This window comes from Pelobates fuscus, chromosome 1 (genome assembly GCF_036172605.1).
Source record: "Pelobates fuscus isolate aPelFus1 chromosome 1, aPelFus1.pri, whole genome shotgun sequence".
Taxonomy (NCBI): Eukaryota; Metazoa; Chordata; class Amphibia; order Anura; family Pelobatidae; genus Pelobates; species Pelobates fuscus.
The window spans coordinates 138831135-138845195 of NC_086317.1; the positions used below are offsets into that span (position 1 = coordinate 138831135).

At 38.0% G+C, this 14061-nt stretch overlaps 1 protein-coding gene across 1 annotated transcript in view; it reads right to left on the bottom strand.

Moving 5' to 3' along the window:
• LRIG2 (leucine rich repeats and immunoglobulin like domains 2) overlaps positions 1-14061 on the bottom strand; it is an 86214-nt gene that overhangs the window by 20722 nt on the left and 51431 nt on the right. The window contains exons 8-12 of the mRNA XM_063450685.1: positions 13358-13501; positions 6123-6203; positions 3787-3858; positions 2483-2551; positions 763-926 (exon numbers count right to left, since the gene is read on the bottom strand). Of these exons, the coding sequence (XP_063306755.1) occupies positions 763-926; positions 2483-2551; positions 3787-3858; positions 6123-6203; positions 13358-13501 (530 nt within the window). The remainder of the gene's footprint in view (positions 1-762; positions 927-2482; positions 2552-3786; positions 3859-6122; positions 6204-13357; positions 13502-14061) is intronic.

Here is a 14061-nt window from a genome sequence, read left to right on the forward strand (position 1 = left end):
TAACTTTGATGTACCACACTTGTTATATAGCTTTCACACAAAAAGCTGTTTGCAACCCACAATCCCCTGCTACACATTTTTCAACAGTCAACAAACACAAAAAAAAAAAACAGACTTACCCAAAACAAAAATCACTCTGCTTTGCCAAGTGATGACAACTGATGCAACTATGTTACTTAATATACATTTCGCGCTAAGCAAAACGGTATGACCTTCGGTTGGGTAACTGTGTGCTCTAGTGGATCACTTAAATGGCGGTGCTCAAGGAGCAAAGCCGCAGAAATTTGGTTTTATTTTAGCGCAGAAGAGGGTTTAGGAATTAGCATAAACAAAAAGGTTTAGTATAAACAAAATAACAAGGCATCTGGACGATTCTGTGCACAGTAGGATAAATGGTAATGATATTACTCCAAAAATCTTTTAAAGTTAAAAAGCAAAGCAATAAATAAAAATAAAGTCAAATACAGAACGACTTGACTCCGGTATAAACCTTACTACTTTTTTATATTAATATGCATTTGCTTTATGAGCTATGGAAAACCTTTTCCCACTATTTATTTTCCACTTACTCCACTAAAAGAAAAACATATCCAATCACAAGAACAATAACATGGCTCTATTACAAACTTAAAAAAATGAAAATATCATCGGTTTTGACAAACAAAATTATGGAAATACCATCCCTGTTTTATTTTATATAGCAAGGAAGAGATAAAGTTCTCAATGTGTTAAAGCCAAAAGGGGATAAAAAAAAATACAAACCACAGATAAAATCTTCAGAATCCACAGCGAATAGATGACGCCCAGCCAGCCAATCAGGATGTGCACAGGTCACGTTAACGGATTGCTGAAAACCACCGTCAGTTAGCCACTGGGGAAACCATTTTAACTGGCAGTCACACAATAAGTTGCTTGTGTTCAGAATTCTGTAAAAGATTCATACAGCAGGTTACCAAGAAGAAAAACAACAAAATAAGGAAAAAAAATTATCAGTATGCACAAGAGAGTAACACACAAAATATTCACTCCAAATTGTTTCTTGCCTATGACTTTGATATAGTAGCATGGATGATAAACACTTGCTGAAAACCCACGAATAATGATCCCTGTTTTTTACTAATCCTTGCAGATTAATTTACAGTAACGTGGAGATTGCAGGATACATTGGCAGATCAAAACAGGATTAGGATCTGTAAGGTAATGGTTAAAGTAGCAGTAAACAATGGGAGCCTGCTACCAGGAGTGTAAAACAACAAAACAAATAAAACCATTTAACAAAAATCCATTTTGTGCACCAATACACTTAATCCCCTGCATACTGTCCATTTATAAGGATGGGATTTAAAAAATAATAATGCATGGTCTATTTGTTTAACTCACATAAGTGAAAAACCTCAGACAATCAATAAATCATTCGATGACACACAAAAAACTATTACAATTATAAAGGGGGGAAAAGAAGCAATCATGAATGTTTAGAATCAAATCAAAACCGAAAAAAGACTCCAAGCATAGGACTGTAAATGGCAAATATAAAATCTTTTTAAAAAAACTGTAAAAATTAGTAAGCAAATTCATGTGTTTAGTGAGGAAACCACTAAGGATTTCTAAAAACCATAGAGCTTGTGAGCGGACACCTTTAAGCTCCTCTGTATGGAATTTCCATCTACACTGAACAAGATTCTGGCTACAATAAACTTTATGGGTTTGCTGCTGAGCAACATTGAATTAAGCACCCAATGAGCTTACTTGTTAGCTATGCACCATTCCCCTATAATTTCCAGCAACCCAATCAGGAGTTTTATTATTACCAAATCTTTGAGTTTTGTGTTTGGTTTTTAACCTAGAAAATGCTTAATCACAGGAAATAAAAAGTGGAGGAACATGACTACAAATTAGAATAAGAGGTGTAGAGAGAGAAATATAGGTTAATAAAGATGTTGACCATTGCACATTCTGGCAAGTAACAGCAGCGCCACTACCAAATCTCTTAATGCCGCATCAATGCCAGAAAATCATCTGTATCCTGACAACCAGTCACTAGCCACACAGTGCACATAGATCATGAAAAAAAACTATCCCTATGCATCTTTTCATGCCTACGCATGTCATGATATATGCATGAGTAGATCTGTGGAGGAGGCCACATCTCAAGGGAACTTCCATAGACTTTATTTGATATTCCCATGCAAACAAAAGAAGACACAGACACGGTTTGTCTGTGACAAAAGAGTGACAGAACTATGATGACAGTACTAAGGGAGACATCTTCAGGTGATAACATCTCACTTTTCCCACCAGGTACAACCAACAAAACAGAGAACTTGTATTTGCAAACTGTAAAATAAAACAGCCAAGCTGGGAATATAAATAGGGGAAGATTTGGCTATTGTGGACTAAGATTGTTTTAAATTATTTCTCAATTCACCACATTTCAGTATTTGTTTAAAAAAAAAAAAAAAAAAAAAATTAGTATACTTACAGCTCTTGGAGTTTAATATGAGAAAAGGAAGTTTCTTGCACAGACATGATACCATTGTTGCTCACATCTCTGAAAGCAAAAAAGTTTGAATAAATAGCTGCATATTAATGGTAAGTAAAAGGTCCTTACAAAATGGGGAAAAACGTGCAATTCAATGAAAATAGTTCTCAATGTTTGTTTTATCATTATGCTAAAATTTTCCAGTTTACTTTTAATGAACAAGTGGCACACAGTGATAACCGGAATACAAAGCAGAAGAAAATAATTTTCTTTTGCCAAATCACTAACAATTTATAGAACAAACTAGGAATTATAATATATAATGGCTTAGAATGCAAGTGAATGGATTAGGTGTGCATCCAGCAGGAAAGTGGTTTGCAAAGATTTTTTTAAGTCATACCCATTCTAATAATGAATAATGCATGCCCTTCTAAAACGATAATAAAATGTTTCTAATTAGAGCATTCCTTTAAGCAACTGCTATGTAAATGTTGCACTATTTCTTATTGTACTTGATAGAAATCTAGAAATCTGTCTTCAATATCAGCCCATTAACTAGTATTCACTGCAACTTGACTGATTGCAAAGTTCAAGTTATAAGTAGCAGGTAGCAATGGAGAAGGAGGTTTAAGCATTGACATTCTGAACAAGCTTCTGAAATATTTTAGAAAGAAGGCTCCTGAGATAAAATCAGCCATTATTTACATCAGTAATAGGTGAAAATAATACATTTGCAAACCCAATACTAAAAATATTCATATTTTAATGATGTGTACACTGTCAAATACAAACATACTGCCTAACATTCTGTCAAAATATGAAATGGTCTTGCATTTGCACAGATTTAATGGACCACTGCCTATTAAAGAGACACATTTTATGCAGTCAAGCAAGTACAGGTCACATTGTGGTCTGACATGCTTTTTAAGATTAAGAAAACCTTTCTGCCAACAAATAAACTAGATCCTCTTTAAAACTCCCAATGTACTTAGTAATTATTTTCATATATTTTATTTGTCAAGCATTAGAGTTTACAGAACATTTTAGTAGGGTACAGAAGGAACTGTTTTAATACATGTACACTCTTGTGAAAACACAACAGAGTGTACAGGGACAGTGCGGATTGCAAATATAGCAACCTCTGCCAGATATGTAGTTTGTTTTACTTTTAACAAGCCACATGTGCCTCTATCCCTCTAGGCACAGGGAGGATTACCACATTTTTTTTGCAATCTCCAGCTACATTAGCAATGTCCTATATAAATTATCCACAGCTGAAATGAAATGTGCTGGCAAATACTTACAGATGCTGAAGTGAATCCAGGCCAGTGAAAGCTTTCTTTGTGATGGATTTAATCTTGTTCCCTTGCAAGATGCTAAAAAAAAGGCATAACAAATTCAGCTAAACAGAACCCAGCAGATACCCAGACAGTCTTCAGTAAGATGAGCACATTATCTTATAACAATATGAAAGACCAAAAGCTACTAAAAACTATAAAACCTACTTATTTAGCCAGGACCCACAAGCTACAAGCATTATATTCGTCATCAAAATGTCTATACCAGCTTTATAAAGTAACAATAACTACTAGTTTGATTGCTATCCCATAATGTTTACCAGTGGGCATTTGACCACCTCATATGGAAAAAGATGCTGCATTTGTGAATTTTTAAATGATACAATCTGGTTTTGCATTAAAAAGAGTAGTGCCTTGGGAACCATTGCTCGACTGATTAACGTATAGTCTGTTTCAATTACAGTTTCAGTTTACAGATTTATTTAAAACTGAGATCTGCCTTTTTTTTTAAATCTATGGAGCAGTTTTCAAGCCACACTGTGTTTGGGCATGGTCTTGTTACTAGCTAACCTTTGGATGTGCTATAGATGTGTGTGGCCTTTTTATTATTATGGTTATTAAGTGAAAGAGTTTCAGTTATGACTGGCTGGTAGTTTTTCATTTTAATGTCATTGGATACATTTTCTGGGGGTTACAGTATGAATCTGATCCCTCTAAGGAATATCAATGAAGAAAATCCCAGAAATGTGAACCAAAGTTCAGTAACAAATGTGCAATCAACTATTCAATAAGAATACCGACTGTAAATGTCATCATGTTTATAGGTGCCCAACAACAAGTAATTTAAGAAGGCTAGCCATAAACAGCTTTGCAATAAGGACACTAGCCTTAGGTTGTACTGCTTTAAATATGAAAATTTGTTATTTACTGCAAGTGACTTAAAGAGAGAGGTTTACAAAATGAAGGCACCAATCAAAAAAATAGAACATGTATTTAGTTTTTTTTTTTTAGCAAATGCTGGTCTGTACAATTATATTTGTATATTAATATTGAGGTACTGCATGTGAATGATCACAAGAATTCCCACATGTTGAAATTATATGGGCTATATGCAAACACATTTATGGTTAGCATGTCAACAATGTAATTTTTAAAGTTGAGAGGCTTGTCTGAATTGCTGCATGTGCTATTCCTTTAAGATAGCACAGATCTACTAAAGCAGGCTTCCCCAAACTCCAGCCCTCCAGATGTTGCCGAACTACAACTCCCATGATTCTCAGCCCTTTCATTCATTGAATCTTGGGTGTTGTAGTTCAGCAACATCTGGAGGGCCGGAGTCTGGGGAAGCCTGTCCTAAAGAGACACTCCAAGTACCATAACTACTACATTTTATTGGCAAGAATGGTCATGGTTAAATGGCCATGGCCATGGTTAAAATAGTGTTATTCTTCCTTTTCTTCTTCACAGCACTGGTCTCTGGCATGTGGCTGCCTCTTTGGCTGAGATCATCGATATTGGTGATCTCAGCAAATAAAACACTTTCCCATAGGAAAGCATTGGGAGGCTGAAGAGCATGTGCAGCAAAACGCTACGCTGCACTGTACCGATGATATGGTCTCTTTAAGGCCATTTAAAAGAAATAATGGAGTTTTACTCCACTATTTTGTGGAAGCGTCTCTAGTGGCTACCACCAGTATGACAGACACTAGACTCGAGGCAGGATAATCCTGCAACAACAACATTGAAGAGATGCTGATTGGCCAGGGCTGTGTTTGAATCATGCTGGCTCTGCCCCTGATCTGCCTCATTGTCAGTCTCAGCCAGTCCTATGGGGAAGCATTGTGATTGGATCAGGCTACAACTTCTGATGATGTCAGCAGACTTTTTTTTTTAGGAAAACAGCATGCAGAGTTACAGCTTCTGGCTTGAATACAGTAAGATTTTTACTCTATTTATGGAGGCATGAGGGGCCCAGGGGGGCTAGATGGTGGTGTTAACACTATAGGGTCAGGAATACATGCAGTTGCACTGGTGACTATAGTGTACCTTTAATATCTGTTATACGTTGCAATAATATCTGTAATACGTTGCCGCTCTGTAAAAGTGTAAATAGTTGCAGATGTTGATGCTATGTAAAGTAAAATACTAGTAACAATTGTATCCACTGCAATAAGCTATAGTGGCTATAAGTGTCGCATGTTCCCTTTAATTACCATAAAAAATAAAAAAAAAAGCAATTGACCATTTCTAATAATTTAATTCATGTTATGGTCAGATTGTTTTTAGCCACTCAACACAAGGTCATGTATGCCAATACTTTAAAATGGACATTTAATACTCACAGAGTATGCAGTCTTGAGAGTCCAGCAAAGGCTTCATTAGAATCTTCAATTGCCCATGAAATCTCATTGTTTCGAAGGTCTCTGTGTAAGAAGATTGCTTGGGTCATTAAATGATGATAAACAGTTTATAACTTGTAAGAATACAAAAGGACAAGTTTTTACAAACCACAAAAAAGGGGCAAATAGCAACTTATTTGGTTTTAAAATTATTAAAATGTAAACAGCCATGCTGGCTGGCTACTTAAGTTTCTCGAAAGCTACTCCACAGTTGCTAGCCATCTCAGGTGACTGGAACTTTAAAGAAGCTAAAACTCACTATAATTATCAGAATTAATCAGTGGAGAATCTCATGAATACTTTGAGCTTTAGTTGTTTGGCAAAGAGCAAAGTTGCATAACTTTCACTCAATATCTCTGCAACAGGGGCGGCTATAGACATTGCGAGACCTTAGGCGAAACTCAAACATGAGGGCCCCCACTAACATCATTCGTGTAAAAAAAAAAAAAGGGGGGGGGGGTTGCCTTGTGTGTGCGCATGAGGAGCTGTACCTAAATTGAAGGGCGAGCTTGCAGCTTTGGATACAGAGATGTAATCTCTGTATTCATCTTCAGAGGCTTGAATTGTCGCAGCTCCCTATGCGGCTGCGTTGTGAGCACTTTGACTGTCGATATGTCAATTTGCTAATCATTTATACACAATTGCTGGGTATGGCTGTATAGCCTGGCAGTCGTGTATACATAAGTGCCAGTGTGAAGGGGTTATTTAAAAAAAATTAACATTTTGGTTGGGATTTAAAAAAAAAAAAAGTAATTTTCCAAATAATAAAGTTACAGATAAGAAAACAATGTCAGACATTTCCCCACATATTCTAAATTCCTTTACATGTATATTATCATATATGTGTTTCCCCATGTATTGTATATGTATGTATGCATATAATATATATATTATATTGCTTGCAACTTTATCTTTGTATTGCCCATATCATACCATAACCACATTGCAGACAGACACATGCTGCACATTTAAAGGATCACTATAGTGTCAGGAAAACAAACTCGTTTTCCTGACGCTATATAACCTCCCCCACCCTCAGGGCCCCCCTCCCTTAGCGCTGAGGGGTTAAAAGCCCTTCAGTTACTTACTTTAATACCAGCACTGGGCTCCCTCTGCGCTAGTGACCTCTCCTTCCCCACCAATGTCAGCTCCCGAGTAGAGCGGAATGCGCAAGCACGTCAAGAGCTGCGCGCAAATTCAAACAGTCCATAGGAAAGCATTTCTCAATGCTTTCCTAGGGACGTTCTGCACGCGGAATGCAATTTTCGCATCCAGCGTCGCAGAAGCGCTTCTAGCGGCTGTCAGGAAGACAGCTACTAGAGGCTGGATTAACCCTGCAATGTAAACACAGCAGTTTCTAATGTAAACAAGGCAGTTGCAGACAAGACCGGACGCGGATTCATGTAAGAAAACTAACTGTTGTACAACAGTGTGCCCCATAACCAGCAGGCTGTAGTGGTGATGTGGGTGGAGTAACCCTATTTTTTGAGAGAGCCAGATCTGAATAAAGTGCATTGTGGTCACTCTAGAGCAGGTATCTCAAACTCTGTCCCTCAACACAGATGTTGATGGCCTACAACTTCCATAAAATTCTTTTAAAGGACCACTCTAGTGCCAGGAAAACATACTCTTTTTCCTGGCACTAGAGTGCCCTGAGGGTGCCCCCACCCTCAGGGACCCCCTCCCGCCCGGCTCTGGAAAGGGGTAAAACTTACCTTTTTCCAGTGCTGGGCGGGGAGCTCTCCTCCTCCTCCTCTCCGCCCCGTTGGCTGAATGCGCACGCGCGGCAAGAGCTGCGCGCATTCAGCCGGTAGCATAGGAAAGCATTTACAATGCTTTCCTATGGACGCTTGCGTGCTCTCACTGTGATTTTCACAGTGAGAATCACGCAAGCGCCTCTAGCGGCTGTCAATGAGACAGCCACTAGAGGATTAGGGGGAAGGCTTAACCAATTTATAAACATAGCAGTTTCTCTGAAACTGCTATGTTTATAAAAAAAAAATGGGTTAACCCTAGCTGGACCTGGCACCCAGGCCACTTCATTAAGCTGAAGTGGTCTGGGTGCCTAGAGTGGTCCTTTAACCCCTTAAGGACACATGACATGTGTGACATGTCATGATTCCCTTTTATTCCAGAAGTTTGGTCCTTAAGGGGTTAATGCAGTAGCTGGCCAGAGAACTGTGGTAGTTCTAGTTCAGCAACATCCGAGGAGAATGGTGGTTAAGGTGCCTTCTCTAGAGACTTTCTTTACAAAAAATTACTTTGGACTTAACCTTTTACTGCCACAATTGAAATGTATTCTCCACTAGAGTTGTCATTTAGATATTCTTACCTTGCTTATTTTCATAGTAGCATAATGATTTGACGTAATCCATATCTTTTCTCATTTGATATATAATACTAGAAAATGTTTTTATATTTTCAGTTGATCCGAGCAGATTTCCTGCCATACTACTCTAAACCAATGCTGCATTTTAAATCTAAGACCCCAATTTCTGCCAGAGCAAACACCTGTCCTATGGAAAATAATTAAGCAGTAAAAAGATTAATAAATTAATTCTTTCATACTTTTCTATGAAGCCCAAAAATTACGTCACAAGGATGACATGCAATATAGCCAGCAAGACAGCTTGCATTGATTGCAAAAGATTCAAAATAATACAAAAAATCTGTTATTGCTGTGACTGATTCAAATTAAAAAGTATAACACATATTATAAACTAGAATATAAAAGTAAAACAATCTATAGTATAAATCAAATTAAAAAAAAAAGACATTATGTTCATACACTGGACTTTAAAGAAGTTTCTCCGAACATAAATACACGTTTATCTTTAATTTGTTGACTAGATATGCATTAAATTCTTTTAAAAAAAAATTCAGAAATCCCAGCTTGTTCTGGAAGTGAAAGTGTTACACCTAGAATGTTGAGGGGGGCCGGTGGGGCAAGTCACATGCAGACGATAAATCCCTCTCCAGCCTGAATGAGGTCTCTGGCTCATGCTTGGTTAGGCATCAGTGATTGGAGCCCTGTTAATCAGTGCCTCCCTCCTGCCTGTGAACATTTGATGACCCTGAACTGCATAGCCTGCTTGTCATCTGTTTCTACACCCATCCTGAGCCACAAAAAAAAAGTCCTAATTAATGTTTTCGTGTTCCTTTTCATGCTGCTCTAACTCTCCCAGATTGGTTTTAATTATTTCATTAGTAGGGTTGTACAAAGGTTAACAGAACATGAATGCATTCAGACATCTTTCCCAGCTAGGGTGAAAAAAAAAAAAAAAAGGGAAAAAAATATGGATTAATTATCAGGAACAAGAGATTATATTTATAGAATTTATCCACAGTATGTGGGAAAGTGAGGTAAACCAACCAATGGTAAAAAGTGATTTCTTAAACCTAGAAATGTTAGTGCAAAAACTACTAAGTGTATGTTTAACAAATAAATATATGTTTTTATACATACATATGCGCAAACACACACATTGGCGAGTTAAAATTTAGCACAGGCAAGTGGCTTGCAGTAGCGCCTAACTTAAGGCCTGGCAAGTAAATAGGACTACAAATATTAAGCTCTGAGATACATAGATATTATATATACACCGGTATGTTAGTTTTGTTTTACATATCGTACAGCACAGCAAAATATGTAGGAGCTATAGAAATAATTGAAATTGTAATGTGTTATAAAGATAGGCAGAACATGATTTGGCAAGATTTCCCCCCCTTCCTGTTGTAGATGCCAATCTTAGCCCCCAACCAAGTGAAATTAACCTCATAATAGATGCCAATTATTTTAGAGGTTTCCACCACATGAAACAACTCTAGTGTAATAGCGGTGTTACCAAACTTGTCATAACAGTGCATAGCAGTGCTCCTTCTAAGGTGAACAATCCACTATTTAAAAAACTATTGTGCCAATGTACACATATACAGCGTTTTCAATTATTATTATTTTTTAACTATTTGACCGCTGGACAACACTCACTTAGCATTCACATGACTTCATAAATCTCAGCTCTCACAGACATGTGGCATTACTGGAAGGGAAAGCTCATGTGAGAAGATCCAGATTATTAATTAGAGTAGCATAACAAATTTCCAAGAACTGAACTGGGGAAAGCATGTCCTTTTATTTACACATAGCACATGGACTTATTAATAGGCAAGACATAAAAGACAATTTTTCTTTGGGGAGAAATGGGGTAGGGAAGGCTTTTAACAAATAATTCCTTATTTGACAAATCATGTTCTTGAATAGCATCCAATATTAATTAAAGGAGGCTCTAAAGCCACTCAGACCACAAGGGTGCTAAAGAATTTGACAGCCACGCTCATTAAATACATAATTATGTTCTCACTACTGTTAGAATAGTTTAAAGGTAGAGTGCTTCATTGTCCATAAAACTGACCTATTCAAATCAATTTGTAGATATTTAGCAAACCCTGCAAACGTTTTGACTCAGGATACCAGATGAGCATTTGTCACAGTTAAAGGAACACTATAGTCACCTAAATTACTTTAGCTAAATAAAGCAGTTTTAGTGTATAGATCATTCCCCTGAAATTGCACTGCTCACTGTCATTTAGGAGTTAAATCACTTTGTTTCTGTTTATGCAGCCCTAGCCACACCTCCCCTGGCTATGATTGACAGAGCATGCATGGAAAAAAAAATCTGGTTTCACTTTCAAACAATTGTAATTTACCTTAAAGGACCACTCTAGTGCCAGGAAAACACTCGTTTTCCTGGCACTAGAGTGCCCTGAGGGTGCCCCCACCCTCAGGGACCCACTCCCGCCGGGCTCTGGGGGGAGGAAGGGGTTAAACTTACCTCTTTCTCCAGCGCCGGGCGGGGAGCTTTCCTCCTCCTCCTCTTCTTCCTCGCGACGTCATCGGCTGAATGCGCATGCGCGGCAGGAGCCGCGCTCGCATTCAGCCGGTCGCATAGGAAAGCATTCATAATGCTTTCCTATGGACGCTTGCGTTCTCTCTCTGTGATTTTCACAGTGAGAAGCACGCAAGCGCCTCTAGCGGCTGTCAATGAGACAGCCACTAGAGGCTCTGGAGGCTGGCTTAACCCTCAGTATAAACATAGCAGTTTCTCTGAAACTGCTATGTTTATAAAAAAAAAAAGGGTAAAAGCTAGCTGGACCTGGCACCCAGACCACTTCATTAAGCTGAAGTGGTCTGGGTGCCTAGAGTGGTCCTTTAAATAATTGTATCCCAATCTCTAAATTGATCTTTAATCACATACAGGAGGCTCTTGCGGGGTCTAGCAAGCTATTCACATAGCAGGGGATAAGAAAATCTTAATTAAACAGAACTTGCAATAAAGAAAGCCTAAATAGGGCTCTCTTTACAGGAAGTGTTTATGGAAGGCTGTGCAAGTCACATGCAGGGAGGTGTGACTGGGGTTCATAAACAAAGGGATTTAACTCCTAAATGGCAGAGGATTGAGCAGTGAGGCTGCAGGGGCATGTTCTATACACCAAAACTAAACTAAAAAGCTAAAGTTGTTCAGGTGACTATAGTGTCCCTTTAAGCCTTGTCCTACAACTGTGGGCACCAACAAATTACAAATAAAGTCATATAAAAATTCAACAAAAACAAACACAAAACAGCATTAAGGACAGCCTTTGCTCACGCTAAAAAGTCCTCAGCATTTCTAGCACCCACACATTTCTATACCACATTCAAGAGTTAAGACTGTGAACCCCAGATGTAGATTAGAAAATGTAACTTTACATTAAAAAATGACAAATGAAGAAGTGTAAAATGTTTAGCGAATTACACCTACATTATATATGGGATTTCAATTGTGACTTATGGGTAGATCACATTGATTATAAAACACCCAAAATTCTAAAGGGGAACTCAACACAACATAACCATTTCATATCAGTGTAGTGGTTATGTTCCCAATAGACTCTGGGCTCTGCTGCACTCAGCTCATTGTCATATTAAACTGAGATTTTTTTTTAAATGAAATCCAAAATCCATATGTTTATTGATTATAGCTAAAAGGGAGGAGAAACTAAAAAGGCTTTTAAAGGGACACTATAGTCACCAGAACAACTACAACTTATTGTATTTGTTCTGGTGAGTATAGTTAGTCCTTGTAGTATTTTGCAGTCAACACTGTCTTTTCAGAGAAAATGCAGTGTTTACATTACAGCCTGGGATAACTCCAGTGGCCACTCCTCAGATGGCTAATAGAGGTGCTTCCTGAGATTCAGTGACTCCACCCTCAGCATCTCTATGTGGAGATGCTGAATGCCAGGGCGGTGTTTGGCACCACCCCCTGGCCTGACTGCTTGGAAATCTCAGCCAATGCTTTCCTATGTGGGATAGCATTGTGATTGGCTGATATCATCACTTCTGATGATGTCAGCCAAGGAGGCAGTTTAGGGGCAGGCCAGCACCTGCAAAATGGAATAATGGTAAGATGTTACTATATTTAGTGGGGTAAGGGGGGGGCCAGATAGTGTTTTTAACATTATAGGGTCAGAAATACATGTTTGTGTTCCTGACCCTATAGTGTTACTTTAACTTTAAAAATCATCTTAATTTGTATAATTGTTGGGGGGGGGGTATGCCACACATACTTCTTCATCACAATTAAGTAGTCTGGGTGCAGTGGCCCTAAGTATATAACCACGCAATATAAAATATTACAGTTTTGTAGAATCTCCAATGTTTACACTGCAGGGTTAAACACACTTCCTCTACAATAAACAATCAAAACTCAGTCAAATTACTAATGCAGCAAGGAAAGCATGCTACTCTATGAAAACGGCTGGAATGGACATTGGTGAGACAGACAGATGATTTTGCAAGAGGATCCAGGGAGTCTTGGTGCAGGAGAAAAATGAAGGTAAAACTGCGCTGCAAATACAGGTTTGTAGTCCTCGTGCTATAGTGTTCTTTTAAATCCAATAAATTACTGTTTCTGGAGAAACGACTTTCTGTCAAAATAAATTTTTGCCCAAGGGATGAGCCACAAGCTGTATTTAAACATTACTTTCAACTACATCTAAAACTCCTCCAGCTATTGCTGGAAGATCAACCTCATAATTCAAAAGACTGAATCTGAGTCAAACTTCTACATCATCTGAATATGTTGCGCTCTTTACTCGAACATGACAGACACATATTAGGAAATATTTCTACCACTTACAAAGTCACGAGATTTGTGAGTCCTTTAAAAACACCTTCAGCTATATGATTTATTCTGTTGTCCCCCAGGTTCAGTTTTTCCAGTGAGTTGAGACCAACAAATGCACTCTCATCCAAACGATTCAGCTGGTTATAAGACAGGTCTCTGTGGGAAGTAGGGGGAGGGGGAGTAGAAAAAAAAAAAAAAAAAAAAAAAAAGACTGTCAGACTGGCTGGAAGAAAGAACAAGCTAGAACAATACTGGCACATATTTGGATTACCTTCAGAAGAGAGAGCACAGGGGGAAAGAATGCAGTTACTTATTTTACTTGCAGGATAGTTTTAAGCTCTTTGCATTTTAAAGGTTTAGATTCCCCCAGGATTAAAATCAGCTAGCAGACATTTAAGAAATTCCATGTAGTTGAGAGAATTTCCAAGCATTTCGTATTCTTTTCAGTTGATTAAAAAGCTCTTTAACAACTATTCTTCTTCACTTTCTCCAATTATAAATCCTTCAAAATCGTGACCGCTATTGCTAAAGGAAATCTTTTATAACATACGGTAAACAGCTAGCACTTCATTGCTATTATATCTCTAACCCTTTATTTTTACTGTACCATAGTAAGCCATATCTATCCACTTAGGTCTCAGGTTGCCCACACTTTCAAAAGACACGTGGATAAGACATGGGTGCCACATTCTCCACACAATGATACAAACATAATA